We start from the raw sequence: 19,332 nt of genomic DNA, 5'->3' as shown, positions 1-19,332 counted from the left end.
TTTTAACAATAGAATTATTAACAGGTAATTAGAACTTAACATTGATTTGTTTAACATTTTAACTCTGTAACTTTTGGAACAATTTATTTTGGGTATTTGCTCCCAACAGTGCTGACTTCTTTTTATCCAGGCTCGCTCTTTTTATGTGCAGCTGGCACTTTTATATTGCCACGAATAGTGTGTGTCCTCCTGTGGCTGATATGGAGCCAACTCACCCCGATTTCGTGCCACACGTGAGCAGACAGAATCTGCACTTCTGGGTGAGCCACAAGTGGAGAGATGTAAGACTGACCTGTGTTCAAAATGTCAGCACTCTTTTCCCACAGAACTAGCTCAAATTACCTGTGCAGGAGTTGGGTTTTCACTGGTTGCTTTTCCAAAGGGGCAATAGTTCAGCTGCACTGGGATCCCGTCTCTTGGGTCAAGTACAGATAGTGTTGGTCTTGGCTTCTGTGAACTCTGAACTGTTCAGTCTTGAAAAGATTTAGCCAAGTCACGGCAGGACTGGGAGGAAAACGCTGTTTTCGGCAGTGTCCCACCTGCTCAGATGGCAGATCTGGCAAAGTTTCTGTCTTCTGCTCCTGCTCAGGTGGACAGGACCAAAGCACCAGTAGGCAAATCCAGACAGTGCTATCAGCTTTGGATCCTAAGTGCACCTGAAGATGGCCAGCTTGAGATGAACGCATTTTTACCCTGAGGTACAGGTTGCTACACATTAATAGCACATTGCTTCAAACTTAAACTGGAGGGAGGTGAAACCTTGAGAGAGCTTGTCAAATGAGCAGGAGATAGGAAGAAATGCATTACTATGACATGAACTTTGTCTGCCCTTTACCAAAGAGAGAGAAATTAACTCACCCCTATAGTTGAATTGAACTCCTAAATACCTGGGCTTATAGACAGCACAGGACGCAGGGCTGGTTTTCCCTTGCCAGCTTCACCAGGGCTGGCAGAACTCCGGACTGTGGGAAATCCAGGCACAGAAAGCTCCCAAACCCTTGTGCATGCAGGCCCAGACGTAGAAATGAACGCAGGGTTTGATCTAGGACCTTGGAAGAGCCTTCCAAATATAGAGACCTGAAGCAAGAATGTGGATTTGTAGTTTAAGCCGAATGTTAAGCTAGGTAGTGGAAGGGTTTAAAGTTTAGCAATAGAACTTGTTATAGGGTTAGTAAGAAGTTTTAAGGTGTAGTGATGTGAGTTTGTGAGGCAGTATGTGATTGGTTAAGAAGAGATGCGCTGTGGCATAACCGCGTGAGACAAAACAATTAACGATTGGTGTAAAAGACGCTGACTAATTTTGTGGTGGTGGTTTATTAGCTAATAAACCTATATAAGGCATGGTAACCAGAGATACCACGGCTTCTGATGTGAGGACATTCTCACCCTCTCATGAGACTGATAAAAAGCAATAAATCATCCTTTTACAACGTCCCTCAGTCTCCCGTCTCGCTCAATCCCAATACATTTTCAGAAATCCTCGGCGAGTGGCCTGGTGGAGCTGTGCTTAGCACGAGGTGCGAGTCCCCAGCTCAGGCTGGTGACATCCCCCGTCCCTGTCCTTGGCTGTGAGGGTGACCTGCAGTGGCAGCTCCCAGGCCAGCCCACACAGGACATCACACCTCTGCAGTGGATCCAGAGCATTTCAGTCTTTCTCCTCTCCCGCAGCTCTCTCTGGAGGAGCAGCTGCCTGCATGAGCGTGGTTGCTCCTGACAACAAAGGGCACAGTGTTTTCCTTGAAAGTATATTTAGCCCCAGGCAAAATTACACCTTTTCCATGGGGTATGCAGGGGAAAGATGATCATTTGAGGCTTTCTGCAGTGATTCACGTTATTGAGCAAGCCTGGAGTTATTAGGATGGTAAGAGAGCAGCCTCCAAGGCTGCTGTCCATGAGAATTGAGTTGGACTTGAAATTTTCTTCCTTAATGTATCTGAAGAAATTAGTCTGATGAATCTGCCATGTGTGCTGGCTTTGGTGGGTGGAAGTTATTAAAGAAAGACAGGCTGCTCTTAATTCTGGGGTGAGATAAGATCAACGTGCTTTCAATTTAGGGAAACAATTGTATTTAGTGTGGAAAACAACCCAAAGTCACACTGAAAAAAAGTATTTATAGGGGGTTTGCTGTGGACTGGAATTGCTGAAGATCTTGGGGCAGGTGAAGGTCTTTATACCTACTTTTTAACTCTGATTTGTTCTTGCAAATTGATGTCTTGCATCCTACAAGACAGAAGACATATGTTAAACTTCAGTTAGTGAATTCAGCACATTTCAGTTCATCTCTAGCAATTATCCCAAAGGGACTTCCCATTTAATGGCTTACATACCTGTTTGAATTCTGTCCTGAGTAATGAATATCTCTTTTCTGGAGATGAAATCCAGGCTCCTGAAGGAAAGAGCTTTCAGGCAAGACTCATGCAGTTCAGAGCTGGGCATTCCCTGCACAGTAGCTGCAGCTTTTGAAACAAATTGAGAAGCATCCTCAGCAGGGAGGTGGGACTCTAAAAAGTCCAGAAAAGTGAAGGAAATCAAATTAAAGCATCTGAAATAGTCTGTGCTCATACCTCTTTCACTCTGAGCTGTACAAATGGAGGCCGTGCTCAAAAGCTTCCCTCAGAAACTGGGAGGCAAATTACACCAGCAGCAGAAAGTAACACTGATTATCATAAAGCAAGAGAACAGCAAATTGTGGCCACAACTTTGAGGCAGATCTCAAGGGACAAACCCGTGATTTGCCAGAAAAACTTCATTTTCCTTTTTTAAAAAATCCTTTTATTCCCCTATTTCCTCCACCAGCCTAGTTTTGATGATACTTCCATGGCACTGGAAATCCTAATACTTTGTGAACTTAATTTGATGTTTTCTACACTGAAGTTCAGCACTTGGAAAGATCGGAAAGCTGTCCCAGATCATTGTCTTCTTTTGTCCCATAGATTTTTGCACAAAAAGTCTCCTTTCCACTGCCCCACTTCAGTTTGTTGCCAGCACATTTTCCCATTTTCAGGTCTGATGTTTTTCTTGTGAAACGAGCAAATTTGACTGTACCTGAAGTGACCATTCCAAAGCTGTCACATTGCTAGAGAATTTATAAACACTCCTTAATAAAATTGCAAAATATCTTTTTTCTTAGCTGTTAACAAATAACTTTTCATCTATTCAACTCATAAAATGTCCTCCTAGTATTCTCTCATGGGTTTTTTGGGCGGAGATGCCACCAGCTGTGTATTTTTTATCATACTTCTGTATCATATTAAAAGATTAAAGATTCATATAGAGCTTTTTTCCTGCCAGGTTCAAAAATGTCTTTGGATAGTGGTTCACTACATAATGCATGTTTAGACAGTATTGCAGACTGCAGTGAATCCTATAGGGTTCCCTTTTAAAAATTATTTTCTTTTACTTGAATAGTCTCATTTATTGAAAATATATACATAGATGCCTTCTCATTTATACTTCTGCCACCCACATTTAAAGCTTGTTGATGGGGTATCAGGAGAATCAAACGTGTTTATCGTTGGTATTCCCAAGAGGATTTGCATTTCTCCAGGCCATGGGCTCTGCAGAGGATTTTGTAGCTGCCAACCAACTCTACAGGGGATGGTTTGAGCTTTTAGATAACACAGGTGCGAGACAGCCCCAAGAAGGTTGTTTGACAACAAGAGATGAAGTGTGGGAAATGGATTTGTAGAGAATTCTCAAAGCTTGACAGTGCCTCGTGTACTTCACTGTGTATGACAAATGATGAACAAGGCCATCAAAGAAATTTTTTTCCATTCAAGAAAGAGGGGGAAATGTGGGAAATGGATTTGTAGAGAATTCTCAAAGCCTGACAGAAGGCTCACACAGTCTCGTGCACCTGTATGTAAACTCTGAGATAAAACACGCTGACTTAGAAATGCCATGGAATAGGACAGACATTGTTGAGAGAGAAACTGAACTGGAAACAAGTTTCAAATGATGACCTTGCAAATAGACTAGATATTTTGGAGAAATAGAACTATGGAAGATGTATTGTAGTAGGACCCACGAGGGGTATTTTTAGATGATTGGCTTTAAAGCATTTACAGCATTGTGTGGCAAAAGCAGATAGGCCAAAAAATGCTTATAATGTATGGTAATTCGGAAATAATTTGGCTTCTGATTTTGCTGGCGGGAACTTTACTGTCTCACCCTTCACATGAGACTGAAAATGGAATAAAAGTCTTTAAAACGCCTCTTGGGAGCCCGTGTCTGCGTCAGAAAAAGGGATAATCAGACAGTGAAGCAAACTGTAGGTGCAGTGATGCACAAGCAGCTATTTCTGCCCTCTTTCTGGGCAGAAAAGCAAACCAGCTGTGGTACCGCTGAGGAGCAGTGCAAGGTGTCGGTGATTGCGCGTCTTCCTAGCTCTTGAGAGTGAGGTTAGGGTGAATGAAATAGAGTCATACTGAAATGATACTAAATCACAGCACAAACTTGGAATAAATGGGATCGAATGAAGAGAATTAACAGTGAAACATCCTAAAGCATTTTAGCCTATAGGTTTTTAAAAAATGGTTGAAATTAGAGACATAATAAAATGAGATATAGTAAAATAAGAGCAAAGGGCACAGTTAAGGATTTGGTTATGTAACTCTTTCAATGAAGGATGTTTTTGCACACCTTACCATCCATTCCTGCCATCATTAACTAGAAACAGGAGGCTAAAGCCTTGGTACAGGTCATCTGTTTCAATTTTGACAAGGCAAATTCTGTATTTTCACATTGTTTCAGTGCTGATAGGTGCAAGTTAATCTATTAAAGATTATAATTTTGGGAGGACCTGATATCTTCTAATGCCAGCAGAATTCCCTCATCAACTGGTATCACAGTGTGATTCTTGTGTGACTCACAATTGTTTAGCCCATGAGATTTATTTGTCTTTTTTTCTAGCAGTTTTAATTTGATGTCAAAAAACTTTGATGTCAAAAAACATTATTCTTTTAAAGACTTACAATTCTGGTGGTCAAAAGCCAAAGGTATTCCTTTGCACTTGACAGGAGGGTGTGTTTGCTTCAAATAGCAGTGCTTTTAAAGAATAACTTCAGTTGCTTTGTGCCAAAGAGTCCTGTGTCCTCTTTCAAAACCCCTTCATGCAGTCTGCATGAAAGAGTGTTTATGCCAAACATTCTCCCACATATTTTCAAAGATTTTACTGGTGTTTGCACTGAAATTTTTCACCGAAAGCCAGTTTAGGGGTCTATTTGATGCTTTGTGTGTAGACATCCACTTTCATAGAATCCTAGAGGTGGAAGGGACCTGAAAGCCCATCCAGTTCCACCCCCTGCCATGAAAAGGGATACCTTCCACTATTCTAGGCTGCTTCAAGCACGTTTTGATGTTTCCTGCTCCAGGCCCCATCCAGCCCAGCCTTGGATACTTCCAGAGATGGGGCAGTCAGGGTTTCTCTGGGCACCCTGTGCCAGGGCTGTGTCCAGAGACCACGGGAGGCAGCTTCTGTAGGGACTGCTGCCTGTGGGCTCCTCAGGCTGTGAAGGGATAATAAAACCTGGCCCATGGCGCTGAGTAATCTGGTTATTTTAATCATTACATGTGACTCTCTGAATTATCATCTGTATTATGGGATAATATGATCTCTTTGGTATTCAGCAATGACTTCTTAAAAATTATCATATATATTATACAGAGCTATAATATATTAAGAGATACCTTAAAGGCAATTGTCAAGTATGTGATTTCATCTCTAAGTTCTAATAACGGTGGTTAATGTTATAAATGCCTTTAAATGAAATTATAGGCTTGTAACCCTGCCCAGCTATCCTTTGTGTCATATAATTAATAAGATCAAGCTTTGGTGTTGATCTCAGTATCACAAAGCATCATGCAAATTTCCATACCAATGGTAGCTGGTTAGTCTCCCATCAGAATAAGAATAAGGTTAAGGCCAGGCAGTTTCAGTTTATGTTACCTTATCTTTAAAGGCACCTGGATGGGCTTGTTAACAGAGTATACTTCTAACAGAATATATACGCTCGTAAAAAAAAGAGCCATTGATCTAATGCCTTATTATAATACTACAGGCAATATTTTAAGGGAGTGAAGAGGTGAGGGAGTTGCAGCACTTGGAATAAAAAATTGTTTTCCTTCTAATCCACTGAGGATAGTGAAAATTTGTGACCAACTTAAAAACCATTTGAAGATGGACGAGAATCTTTATCTCGAAATAAAGACACTTGTCTGGAATGTAACAGAGCTGGGATTGTTTCCCAGTGTGGTCTAATTTCTGGGGGACTTCAGCTAAATTGATTATTTTTTATGGTCATCAGATTTCATGTCTGACGAACAAGGGCCATAATATTTCTTTTCTTTGTCTCACACTTCCAGATTTTAAGCTTGCTGAAGCAAAGGGGTTATCTATATGTTATTTTGTTGGGTTTCTTCCCTTTGGTAATTGAATCTTATAGAATCATTCATGATGGGCTAACTCAAGGTTGTCTAATCCTGCCTGCTGTTCAGAGCAAGAGCAATGTTCAACTTCTGCCCTCTAGGCCATTTTCTCATTGTAAATACTCATAATTGAATGATAATTTGACACATCACCAGTGAAAGTTAGCTCTCAGAAAAGACTGATTAGCATTATTGTCCTATTCTTGTTCCTTCAGGGAATGATGTACCTGGAAGAGAGAAGACTTGTCCACCGGGATTTGGCAGCCCGTAATGTCCTGGTGAAATCACCAAACCACGTGAAAATCACTGACTTTGGCTTGGCCAGACTTTTGGAAGGGGATGAAAAGGAGTACAATGCTGATGGGGGAAAGGTGAGTGCTGAACATGCTTGGAATTAAATCTGCCATGCTATGACAAACCTCCCCAAGCCACTCCTTAGGTCAGCGTGTCCCTGTGGGACTGTTAGCTGTGGAAGAGAGTCTGTCAGTGACTGAGCAAAGCGCTGCCTTGCAGAAGAGCTGTGTGGTGAAAGCTCACATAAAAGCTGCTCAGTTTTTGCACAGTGAGCTTCTCCAGGCACTGAAATATAATTGCATGAGCAGTTCTCACACTCAGAATTAGGATTTTTTCATGGGCTCCAGTTTGTGTCTTGTTTTGAATATTTTGGTTCAATGAGTGGTGGATGTTCTGGGGCATTCTGGCCCAGTCCCTTTCTCTGGCCAGTGTACACCTCAGTAAGATGCAGTCCCATTTTCCCAGACAAGTAATTTTTGTGAAAACAGAAAGGGAGGCCACAGAACATGAGAACTTAGCTTTTCTATCACATTGGAAGAGCCTGTGTATGTTATGTCTTGAATCCATCTCTCCAGTACCATGCTGAATGCCAGGCCACTAAAAGCCAGCTTGAGGATCATTTTGAAACCAGACATTTTCCCCTCTTACTTTCCAGCAGACCACGCTGTGGCCATGTAGTGCCTTACCTAATTTCTGCCGGTTTCAGATTAATGCATGATAAAATTCAGAAGGCAGTAAGGACATGGTGCTTCCGGTTGCTCCCTAAACATCTTGAAATTCCCCATTGTGATCTGTCACAGAATCCCAAAGGATTTGCTTCACCTGTCACTCCTGTTCCTGGATGTTCAGTTTGCTTTCAGCCTCCTTGCTATCTGTGGGTTTTGTGCTCACTCCTGCCCTTGTCTGGCTCAAACAGCTGTTGGCAGTGTGTGCTGCTCCCCAGGACGAGTTGCTGCCTTGTTTGTGTGACTGCTGCCCTTAGATCACCTGGGCAGGTCAGTCAGGAGGGTAAGGAACTTGAGAGGAGCCACCAGCACTTTCCCATTTCTCCATGTAAAGATACCTCCTGGCAGGGGAGGTGGGGTTTTGGCGGCTTTCCCTGGTACCTTCATTTCTGTAATCCTCTCCTCAGTAACCCCTCGGCCTCTTCCCTCCATCTGACAGTGAATGACAGAAGAAGAATGGATCCTTGCAAACCAGCTGTTCCCTGGGAGCTGTTCCTTGGACTTGTTACCCTGCTGAGAGCTCTCAAGCAGGATTTGTGTCAGACGTATCACTTCCCAGGTCCAGAAAAGCATCCTGTGAAATCCAAGGAACGCTGGCAGCATCACGCTGTATTGAGAACATGCTGAGGGAGGTTCAGACTGGACAATCAAGTGGTTGTCAACAGAGGTGGTGCAGTTTCCATCCTTGAAGGTTTTCAGGTCCTGTCTGGACAAATCTCTGAGCAATTTGGCCTAATCTCCGCAGTAGCTGAACCTGAATCGCTGCCAACCTGAGTTATCCTATAATGAGCAAGGCAGCTTTGCTCCTTCAGCAGCTGTTCACATCTGGGACACAATGGGAATGAAAGCAATGCACTTCTGCAGAGTTTAGTGGGGGAGGATGAACTGTCTTTGCAAGAGTTAAGGCAGCCTTCCTGACAAGGTACTATTTTTGCCATAACTCCTCGGGTTATGTTCATTAGTGAACTTCATGGAAGGTAGTTTCATAAGGGTTTGAATGAAGACACATCCTCTGCTTTTACACCCACCATCTGTTCCAATTTTGCCTGCAGTTACTCATCCCTTTGGTTTATTCCAGTACCTTTTCCACCGTTCCAATTTGGAGGCAACCCATACAAGTCCCTGCCAGGTAAAAACCTCCAAAGTGTTTGTCCATCAGAAATTCACAGACTGCGAGGCTGTTCCTGCTCAGGAATGGGAAACGCCATGAATCCCATTTTAACAGGAACTCCAGAGGCTGGGCTGTAATGCAGGAACGAGGTTTGCTTTGCCTGCACACCCTTCTCTGGCTGAAGAGATGACCTCTTCTGCCCCAAGGGTGATTCCGTGACACGGGCACATGGGGCTGCTGACTTCATCTGGGGAGCAACTTCTCTCACTGCGGTGCTGACACGGAGAACTGGGATGGCTAGGTTTCTAACAGATACTAGGAGTTAAGAGTAAAGCACTGCAAATTCTCCTCGTTGCCTGTTTGCCATGAGGATCACGATGATGGGGACAGTGAAGTGTTATGGTCACTGTGTTGTAACGTGGCCTCACTAGAGAACAGTTGAGGCAGGAGCGTTGCTGTCTCAGATTGCAGAGCTTGCAAACTGGTAAGGAGAAAAAAGCTTCTGCATTCCACCTTCTCTGCTGCATTTCAGATTTAGGGGAATTACATGCAATTTTTGCATTGGTCCCTTTTTACCCAGATTTGATGAAAACACGACTTGTTCCACTACTTGTGAATCAGTAAATATCGGAAGTTCTGCAGGTAACTGGTTCCTCCTTCTCACCGCTAAGTTTTATGAGGCACAGCCCCATTCTAGGGGGCAGTAACAGCCATTTCCTCTGAGGGATACTGCTGCTGTTTTTCAAGCTCACCATTGAAGGAGGCAGGGAGGAAGCTGTTGTCTTCGTACAGGATCTGTTTGTATTGTTTTAATAATGTATTTCTAACGTTACATTTCTCTTGTCCTTCCCTAGATGCCAATTAAGTGGATGGCTCTGGAGTGCATACACTACAGGAAATTTACTCATCAGAGTGATGTGTGGAGCTACGGTAAATCTTCACATCATTAGTTTAAAAAGTTGTGTCTTTAAAAGCATTAAACCAAGCTGTGTTAGTATGTTAAAAGATATCCTGTTTTCTCAAAGGAGTTAATTCCACAGGTGTTGGCTCTTCAGTTTTGTGGGGTTTTTTTCTCTTTAAATGTGTAACTCTAAGAAGCAGTTGTTACTGTCTCCTGTGTTACTTCCCTGCTCACTGAGAAATATTATCAGGATGTTCCCCACTGGGGTGAGTGCCTCCAGGTCTGGTCTGATAGCAGTTTGGCTGATGATTATGACAGAAGAAGACCTTTTTCAGCTTAGCCACAGATTCATAAAAACACAGCTGCAGGTCACAATTTTCAGCAGTCTTTGAACAGCTCAACTCTAAAAGCCATGAATGTCAAAAAAAATTTTCAGGCTTATGGGACTTTCTCTACCTACAGTCAGATAAAAGGGAATTTGTCATAATACTGAGCAAATATGGCAAGAGAAAGAAAAGGAAGACACAAGCTCTCCAAACTTACTAGAACAAACTCTATTTAATTTCACAGATAACTTGGGAATTGGTGAGCTGCACACACAGAGAAAAAGTCATATTTGAGAAGCGAGGTGTTCGTTCCGTGTTGCTAACGGTTATTCTGATGAGCTCTTCGCCACATCTGCTGAAGTCTCTGCCTGTTTATCTGGTGTAGCCATTACTAATAAAATCATCTGTACCTTTGTACGTGGAAATTTGCAGCAGTGTCTGGGGCTATGGAGTCCTGTTTGCATTTCCTGTTGCCGTATCGTTTTGAACCAAAGGGGTGTTCAGCTCTATTCATTACTCACTTTTACCTGTGGGTAGCAGCAAAAGACACTGTTTGCTGTGGCTGGGTGTCTGCCCTCTTCTAGTCAGCTGAAAAAAGCCTGGGAGAGTGCAATTGATCTTGTAAAGCTGCTCTTTATCTTCAAATTCTGTGTATGCTGGATCACTCAAGAAAAAATATGCCTTCATTTATTGAATTCATTTTAAATGCAGGAAGGCCAGAACATCTATAATCAGAGGAAAAGACCATAAACAATTGACAAGTTACAGTTATTTAATATCAACAAGGAGATGAATGAGGGTGAAATAAATATGGTTTGCTCATTGGGTAATTTTGCCCATCACTTTTCACATTAGCATGACAGTTGTCAGAATATGGTACTGATCTGAGGCATGCTGAAAATGACCTTTGCAATACAAATAAAAGTTAAACAAAATGGTGTGAGAGCGGCATTTTCAATATTTAAGATTCTGCTGGGGCACAAATTCTTTTACTTATGATGTATGATCTCTATTTCCAGCTCTGAAACCAAAACAAATCCTATGGCTTTTGAAAAAGAGAATCTCGGATTTGAAGTACAGCACTATCGTAAACTCAAATCCATGAGGTGATTTAAGGGGAAAAAAATGATAGCAGTGCCTGTGAATTACTTACAAGGCAAAGCCAACGACCTAATGGTACTCAGTGCTGTACCTTTGTGGGAAATTGATGCTCTAAGTTAGGGAACATCTGTTCTTTTCCCCCTTAAAATAATACAGTACATCAGGCATTCATTTCCCTTTTTGATAAAAGAGTATGATGCATTCTTTTGTTATTGCATCCATTTACTTTACCACCCTTTATTTGTCTCAGACCTTTCTGGTGCGCCTCAGGTCTCTCACGCCATTTCTTACACCAATAAAAATGAGGGCAGTTGCTTTTGAAGATTACCACAAAGGGCTGTTTCCCCGTTTTCCAGAGCGTTTAATTGGTGGACTGTCATGGTTTAAGCCCAGATGGCAGCTAAGCACTGTGTAGTCACTTGCTCAACTCCTCCTGTCCAAACTCGAGTGTTTTACCAGGCATTGGTGAGGAAGAAGAGATTGCAGTGCAGAACTGGGCGAGGATACTCTGCTGTGAGAGGGTGTGAGGGAATCTGGGTAGTGTGACCACTGACTCTCTCTCTTCTGCCCAGGAGTCACCATCTGGGAGCTGATGACTTTTGGTGGGAAGCCATACGATGGAATCCCAACTCGAGAGATCCCCGACCTCTTGGAGAAGGGAGAGCGGCTACCCCAGCCCCCAATCTGCACCATTGATGTTTACATGGTGATGGTGAAGTGTAAGGAATCGTCGCTTCTGATACCCCTGTGCTCGCTGCAAGAGGGACACTTGTTTAGAACATTTGCATGGGTAGTCTCTGGCCGAGCTGGGAAACAGGGCAAACTGCAAAACGAAAGCTTCCCGAGATACTGTAAATTCCATTTAAATACTGGCTGCACATCTTTTGCAATTTTGCAATTGTTAGCCACGAAGGGCCCAGTTAGCTCAGCTTCTTATTACTGTCAGATGTTATCTCGTATACTTGCTGTGAAGTCAAAATTGTATGATTGTTATTGTAAACGCTTGTCATTTCCATGACAATTGATTCTGATGTGAAAAAGATAATATTAGACATAATTATGGCACATGGATACCCAGCCAGAGAAGGGTGTGAGGAGAAATCCTGATTCCAAATATTGAGGAAATAAATCACAAATGTTTCATTGTTAGTAGCAAGAATGCTGATTCCAACAGTAATAATGAAAAGCAAAATTAATAGAAGAAATGCTACAGAGAGGGTTATTTTTTATCATTTTTAGTCCAGTACAAAAATTTGTGCATATTTTTACTCTAGTAAAAAAAGGAAAAAAGTCTGCACACGGTTCCTTCCAACTTTTTGTCTCCAAGATAGCCCCTCTAATGACAGTATCCTCCAAGGTTATGTTTCTAATTTAAAAAGAATTAGAAATATCTCTCTGATATTTCTGGCTTAATTTAAGTGAGATTAACATATAGACATCTCTTCCATCATATATACTCCTTTCCCTTTTGCTTTGTACACAAAAGCCCTACAAAAAAAAAGAAAAGGACAACTAGAAGTAAATTAAGTGTCATCAGAAAACAGTTGTGCTGTTCACGGAGGTGTGGAAATTAGATTGTGCAAGGGCTTTGTTGAGTGCAAAAATGCACAAAAAATGCATTGTCTTTATTAAGATACATCCTTAATAAAAGTCAGTCAATGCTGATATCTAAGTGTGCAAGATGGAGGAAGTTGCAAGGTGGTGTTGCTGTCTCTGGGGCAGAGAGGAGCCCAGCAAATTAAGAAAAATTCCATGCAGTAAGAAACAATCTAGTCTGGCCAAAACCAGGTGTTTCCCATTTTATGCATCTTAGAATTCTAACTTTCCATTCTTCTGGGTTCTTTATTTCAACTTTTCTTTGGGCCAGGGCTATCAAGCACTTCAAACTCATAATTATTTTCACCCTTGACACTTAACTGTTTTCTTTCTCATCTTTCATCCAGGCTGGATGATTGATGCCGACAGTCGGCCAAAATTCAAGGAGCTGGCTGCTGAATTCTCTAGAATGGCTCGAGACCCTCAGAGATACCTGGTGATTCAGGTAAGGAACCCTGCAGCATCACAGGGGTGGGAAAAAGAAGTCTGCAACACCCAACTGTTGGGGACGTTGCCTTTGAATCTTCTGAAGTTCAAGGTGTGTTACCCTGGTTTTTCTGAGTTTCTTTATTAGCCTTTTGATTTTCATAAATGGAGTCAGATCTTTTAGTTACTGTACAATATGAGAGCAGTTTTCTACCTTTCCCACAGATGTAACATAAACAAATCCTTTGTTTTTCATTCTCTGTCCTTTGTTTGCATATTTCTAACCTGAAAACAATTGTAACTGACAATTCGTCTGGCCACTGAAGCTGAGGGGCAGAAACCCCAAAAAGCCAATCTTCTGCTAGACCCACAAATGTATAAAAAGTAAAAAAATAAACAAAGGGGGCTCTTCTTCTCTCGGCTTTCAGCTGTGAGCTAGGATCGGAAGGACCTCTGCGAAAATCTCTAGTCTGCGTGTGACTGCTTTGTGTGTCTTGGTGTCAAAGGTGCTCTTGAACCCAAAGCAAACAGTGACCACATGTTATACAAGCATGAAGTAGAATGGATTGTGTCAGTATCTCAAAAATGATAATATTCATAACACAACAGTCTGAAATTCATTTCCTAGGCTCATGTTTATGAGCACATGTATAGTCTCTGGCTTCACAAGCTGCTCAGTGCTTTGCATTCCCTCATGGGACAGATTGTGGCACCATTGGCGGACAGTGGATCTATTTTTAGACCAAGGACTTCCTTGGTTCTGAAACTGACTAGGCTGAGTCTTTTCCTTGTGCTGCTGAGATCACAATCGGGATTGTTTTCACAGCCTAAACATGAAAGTTTCTTAGAAGAAAGGGAGTTGTGTCCCACAGGTACCTCTAATGCTAGGGAGGAGCTTCCCTCTCTGTTCTCCTCACACCCGGAGGCTTCTGGAGGTTTCCCATCCCTGTGACGGGGTTGTGAGGGGTTCATCCTTCATCCCATGTGACTGCCTGTGGCTGCAGGGTGCTACCTGGTGAGCTCAGGCAGCTGGAGCCGTGTGGGTGTTTATTCCAGCTCACACTCTGGCCACAGGAAGTGTAAGGTTCTTAGGTAAGGGCCCAGCGTGTGAGCAGTTCAAAGGAAAATGAAAACTTAGAACTGAGAGGTGATGGTGAAACACCAGAGACCAGAGCAAGGGAATGGTTTGATCCAGGGAATGATCATGCTCTACCTCATGCTGTATCTGCTCCACATCGTGGAGCACAGGGCAGAGGTGCACCCAGCTGACCCTTAGCTTCATTGCTGGGAGAATTCCTGATGGAAGAGCCTCCAGAGATACAGCCAGCATCATTCCTGTCTCCTGAATGAGTCCAGCACCAGTCCCATAGTGTGGTGCTGGATTTCACTGGGTACAGCTGCCAGGTGACTTGTGGTGTGTTCCTGCACACTGTGAATCATCCTGCTCTCCTTCAGCTTCAGCACAAGGAAATATGGTTGGAAAGTGAAATACTAGTCAAGAGGAATTTCGGTGCTGAATGAGGAATTCCTCTTGCAGTGGTAAATTCCTCACTGAATGAGGAACTCCCTGCTGTGGTAAATTGTAAGTTCAGCTGATTCTGGAAAAACCAGTCTGAGTAAATGACTTTGTTAGATAGGGCACATTTCCGTATTGCAAATATGTCTTTCCTCCATTTCTCCCCCTGCTCTTCCCTGCCCTGTTGCACGGTCTGGTGGGTGTTTCATCTCTCCAGTGCTCCTTGCAGACAATATGAGCTCCTGGAGGAGAAACCAGGCTCCCTGCATTGCTGTGGTGCCTCTGCCACCAGCACTCCCTCATCCCTCCCACGTACAATCAGCAATGAAGACTTGCTGTTGAGCTTTTCGATGGGTCTGCATGCACCCCACAGCACAGCCATCATTCCCTGCTGGATTCCACAAGTGACATGAGGATTCTTGAGGAGTGGAAGGCCACTCTCCAGCCAGCCAGTAGAGATTAGCCTTGTTTCTGTAGGCTGCTAGGTGTTTGTGGCATGGGCTGCCTTTTGTGATGTTTTGTGGCACCAACCAAGTGCCACAAATCCACAAGTGGATTTTCCTCTCATGCTCATGGGTGTTATTTCAAGGGACTCTTGTTCCCTGGTTTGATTTTTGTTGTTTTCAGCTCCCTTCTGTTCTGCAGAACTTTCCATACAGATAGTCCCTTAAAGTACAAATTAAAATAAAGCAAACATCCAGACATGACATTTTTCTTGTAATTCCCCACCCCTCCTACCTGAGCCTAAATAGCTGAGGTATTTCACAAAATGTGTCAGAACTTGGGTCAAAGACTGATCTTGTATGGGAAAAAGAGAAAAGAGAGAATGAAAGCTCAATCACAAGAATGCCAGAAACATGGTTTTGCTTGATTCATGCAGTTACTCCCTTTTTGTCATCATATTCCCAGAAAAAAAAAAAAAAACAACCCAAAAAACCAAACCCACAAATTATGTGGATGTAATGCTTTTGAACAAACAAACCAGCATGTGTGTTCCCTGCAGCCTAGCTGCCAGGGCATTAGGAAGGCTGAAATTCTCTCTTTGGGAAATTAATCCATCTTTTGATGTTTTTCCTCTCTCCATACAATCTGTTTAGGGAGATGATCGTATGAAGCTCCCAAGCCCAAATGACAGCAAGTTCTTCCAAAATCTTCTTGATGAGGAAGACCTGGAAGATATGATGGATGCTGAAGAGTATCTTGTTCCTCAAGCCTTCAACATTCCTCCTCCCATCTACACCTCCAGGACAAGAATCGATTCCAACAGGGTAAGAGCAAGCTCTGACAGAAAATACTGGCTATTGTAAAAGCACAGGTGGAGATTTAAGCACACCAATCAAACACAGGCCAGCGCTGCCTTGGGAATTAAAAGCTCCCACTGTAAGGAGAGTGGCTATAAAAATGTTGTCACTGGGCTCCCTGTTCATTGTGCTCCAGTGAATTCTAAATTAATAGCCCAGCCTTGAGCGAACAAAGGCTCAGCTTGGGCTGCCTGTCCTGAAAGCACAGCTGGGGCTCCTGAAGTCAAGCAGTGTTGCATCTGTGCTGTGCCGTGGCCAGGAAGTCCACAGCCCTGGTGTTGCCATCCTGTTGTCTCAGCAGGGCTGGCACTGATGTGGCTGAGGGCAGCTGGAACATGCAAACAATGTAGCTTTTGTGTCTGGAGCTAGATTTCCAACTCAGCCCCTCTTCCTGTTTGCATGCGATGCTTTCACAGCCGCCCTTGGCAGCGTGTGTTTGTGCTGAGCACACGTGGCAGATGTTGGCAGGCTGATGTTGGCAGGCTGATCTTTGCACCCTCCCTGTCCGGAGGAAATGCTCTTTGCTGTACTTGAGGCACAGAGAGTGCTCAGGGGGAGCTCAGCTCACAGACCTCCAACCACCTCAGGGATAGGGATGCAATCTAAGCTCTTCCCCCAGACCTCATTTTGTGTTACTGGAGCAGCAGGGGTGAACATTGCTGCCTACCCTTGGGCATTTGCAGTAGGCAAGTTACTTTCTGGAGGTGTCTGTCTCTGTCCACCAGCTCCTGACAGCTGCAGAGCAGTGTCAGCCCTCCTGTGTGGGCTCTGGGGTGTTGAATCCTGTCCTACATGTCTGTGCCCCACTGCAGGTGAGGAGCTAAGTCAGATGTCTGGGATCTGTTTTCCCTCCTCAGCAGATCTGACCTCTCTGCCTGTTCCTGTGCTTGGCTCCAGCCTTTTAACAGTTCAGTTGCCATGCCTTGTCTCATAACTGAGATGCTGAAATGCATCACTGATGTGAGGGCATGCACACAGGCATCAGGTGTGTTTTAACTGGGGACTTGTTTTCTCCCCAGGCTCCTTTGGATCCAAAGTCACAGTTTAAATACAAAGTACAGTCCCTTGGAAATGCTGGTGTTTATTCCTCATGGTTTAGACACCTTTTGGACATTTATCTTTAGCTGCAGTTCCAAATTCATAGCCAGGTGTGATCTGATTACAGCACGTGAGACAGAAGGGAGGTGAGAGGAAGAGCGCAGTTTAATCTGAGCCATGCTCTGGCCATACCCTGCAGGAAGCTCTTACCCTCTCCCGAGGAAATCAGTGCTTTCTGGGAATAAGGAAGACAAATCTGTTCTTAATAGTTAGTTTAGAAGGAAATTGCTGCTGTTTTAAAGGCCAGGAGACTGGAGATGTCTGGATTCATGTAGCGTTTCTCCTGCATCACTGCAAGACAGTGAAGTGGGGACAATGCATGATTTAGCAGTAAGAGAGAAACTTTCTTTTTGTGGATACAGGAGTTGATTGATGGTGGTCTGCTAGCTCTCTCTTGAGAGGCTGTTTCCTTTCCTGCCAACTTCTGAGGAAAGAAGGGAAGGACAGCAGTTACCTTTGGAAGGCGCTCACTGTCACAGGGATGTAAATCACTGGAGCTTAGTTTGACACAGTGGAGTAATTCCATTTACACCAGCACAGGGCTGAGAGGGCAGGGGCTGGCACCTTAGGTTTCCTATTCTCATCTCACTCTCATGTTTGCTGGAAACACTGGGACGCATTTAAAGGAGAAAGGCTTAGTAGAAAAATGTACTTGCTTTTCCAATAGCTCCTTCTGCCCTCTGTCTTTGGTACCAGCCCCATTGAGGAGCCCACTAGAGCTGAGGGAATTGCAGTAAAAATCCTGGAGTTAATATTCTGAAAGATTTATTTACAATGTGTTATTTGGGCAAACAACATGGTCACTGGGATATTCATGGAATGAAAACACAGGCATTTATTTTTATTATTATCATTAGTGGTGGTGAGGATGGTGTTATTATACGAAAATTGAAATAACTTTCACAAAGGCCTTTGCCTAGCTTCAAAGCACACCATTGCAGCTGCTTGCATACATGTGATCTCCTTGAATTCAGCAGAGCTGCAGAAAGAGACCCCAGGCCTTATTTTTGCCGTACAGAGAGACTCCATCACATTCTTGGCGTGATGTCTCCTTTCCTCAGCTCACAATTTCCCATCCTGGTTTGAAACGGTGATCTTGTACCACAAAAGGCAGTGGGAGCTTTGCTTTGCAATTCAATTTAATGACAGTAGGAAGACTGTATCCTCTTCTCAGTAACTCCTGTCGCTGGGAATTTTTCTCTGGCATTGTACAACAATCTAACATTTAAACAAAGCTGGAATTACCCTTTGGCAAAAGTTTTCAGTTTGTTAGCCAAGTTGTCTGACCCGGATCGGGCAAGTCAGAGGGGGCCAAGCTGGAAGCCCTGCACCATCACAGCACTCCTGGTTCCTTTGCAGAGAGGTGTTTTCTGGAGGTGATACGTGTGTGCAGAAAGCCACATACATTTTTGTTGCCTTTGTGAAGCACTGTTTCTCAGAACATTAACCATTATTTTAGTGAAGATTGATTTAAACAAAAAGCAGTCACTCCTTTAAGGTAATTGTGCATGTGCTGTGCCTAGCTCAGTACAGATGTGTCAGTTACAGGAATCCCACGGAATTGGAATGCTCAGAGCTCTCTGTCTGCACTTGTCTGATTCTGTCTGGGTGTTTCCTTTGGATGGTCTCTGATTTACACTTGTTTAGCACAGCATATTAATATTGCACAAACTCGTTATGGTGCTGCTGCAGCCACGGCCACCACGTTAACAGACACAGCTGAGAGAGTTTGTGTTCACTGTGTCTGGCAAATTGCGTTCTGTGGGGAGATTGTGAGGCAGTTTGGTAAAGGAAAACAGACAGGCAAGAGCTGCATGATCTCCAGGTCATTTTCAGGGATAAGAAGCATGAAAGACGCGGTATGTCCCACCTCAGCTGTTCCAGCGGCAGTTTTAGTGGCCAAGGAGTCGGTCAGGGCGCTGTGCTCCTTCTCTGCGCTGACAGTGTTGGTTGAATGGTCCAGCAGCATGGTTCCACGGGGACAGAAGCAGGCAGGAAGAAAGCAAGGAGATCATGAACCTTCTCCCACATAGGCTTTGAAGTCAAGGAGTGAAGGAAGAACAGGAGCATTTACTTTCTCAGGATGGCCCTGAAGTTTCCCTGCAGTGCTCTCAGGTCCAAATCCTTTCAGCTTCTTGGTGGGAGAGGCACCACTGGAGAAGGCTTGTGTGCACCACTCCTGCCCATGGGAAGAAAAGAGCATTATGTGCACTAACACTGCAGTGCTGCAGCCCGTAGATAGAGCACTAGAGAGAGGGAAGGCTTCTGGGAAGTTGCCATCTCCCGAGGAAGTATCACATCCTTCTTCCTCCAGGGGTTACACAGATTTATGAAGCTGCAAGGCTCAGACACAGCTTCAGCATTTCCATCACATCCACACTGGCTCCCTGCTGGTGTGTCCTTGGGACCTACCTTAGCTGCTGGGAGCAGAGCCCTGCACAGGTTCTGACCCTTAACAATGGCCTCTGTTGTGAAGTCTACTCTGTGACTGCTGCAGCTTTTATATAAAAA

The 19,332-nt window shown here is 43.7% G+C and overlaps 1 protein-coding gene across 2 annotated transcripts in view; it reads left to right on the top strand.

Annotated features, from left to right (window-relative positions):
• Positions 1 to 19,332, top strand: part of ERBB4 (erb-b2 receptor tyrosine kinase 4) — a 576,525-nt gene that overhangs the window by 536,117 nt on the left and 21,076 nt on the right. For both annotated transcript variants that reach the window (XM_058421395.1, XM_058421396.1), the window contains 5 exons: positions 6,642 to 6,797; positions 9,411 to 9,486; positions 11,457 to 11,603; positions 12,828 to 12,925; positions 15,520 to 15,690. In XM_058421395.1, the coding sequence (XP_058277378.1) occupies positions 6,642 to 6,797; positions 9,411 to 9,486; positions 11,457 to 11,603; positions 12,828 to 12,925; positions 15,520 to 15,690 (648 nt within the window). The remainder of the gene's footprint in view (positions 1 to 6,641; positions 6,798 to 9,410; positions 9,487 to 11,456; positions 11,604 to 12,827; positions 12,926 to 15,519; positions 15,691 to 19,332) is intronic.

This window comes from Hirundo rustica, chromosome 7 (assembly GCF_015227805.2).
Source record: "Hirundo rustica isolate bHirRus1 chromosome 7, bHirRus1.pri.v3, whole genome shotgun sequence".
Lineage (NCBI taxonomy): Eukaryota > Metazoa > Chordata > Aves > Passeriformes > Hirundinidae > Hirundo > Hirundo rustica.
The sequence above is the reverse complement of the archived record's forward strand: the minus strand, read 5'-3'. Positions and strand labels throughout refer to the sequence as shown.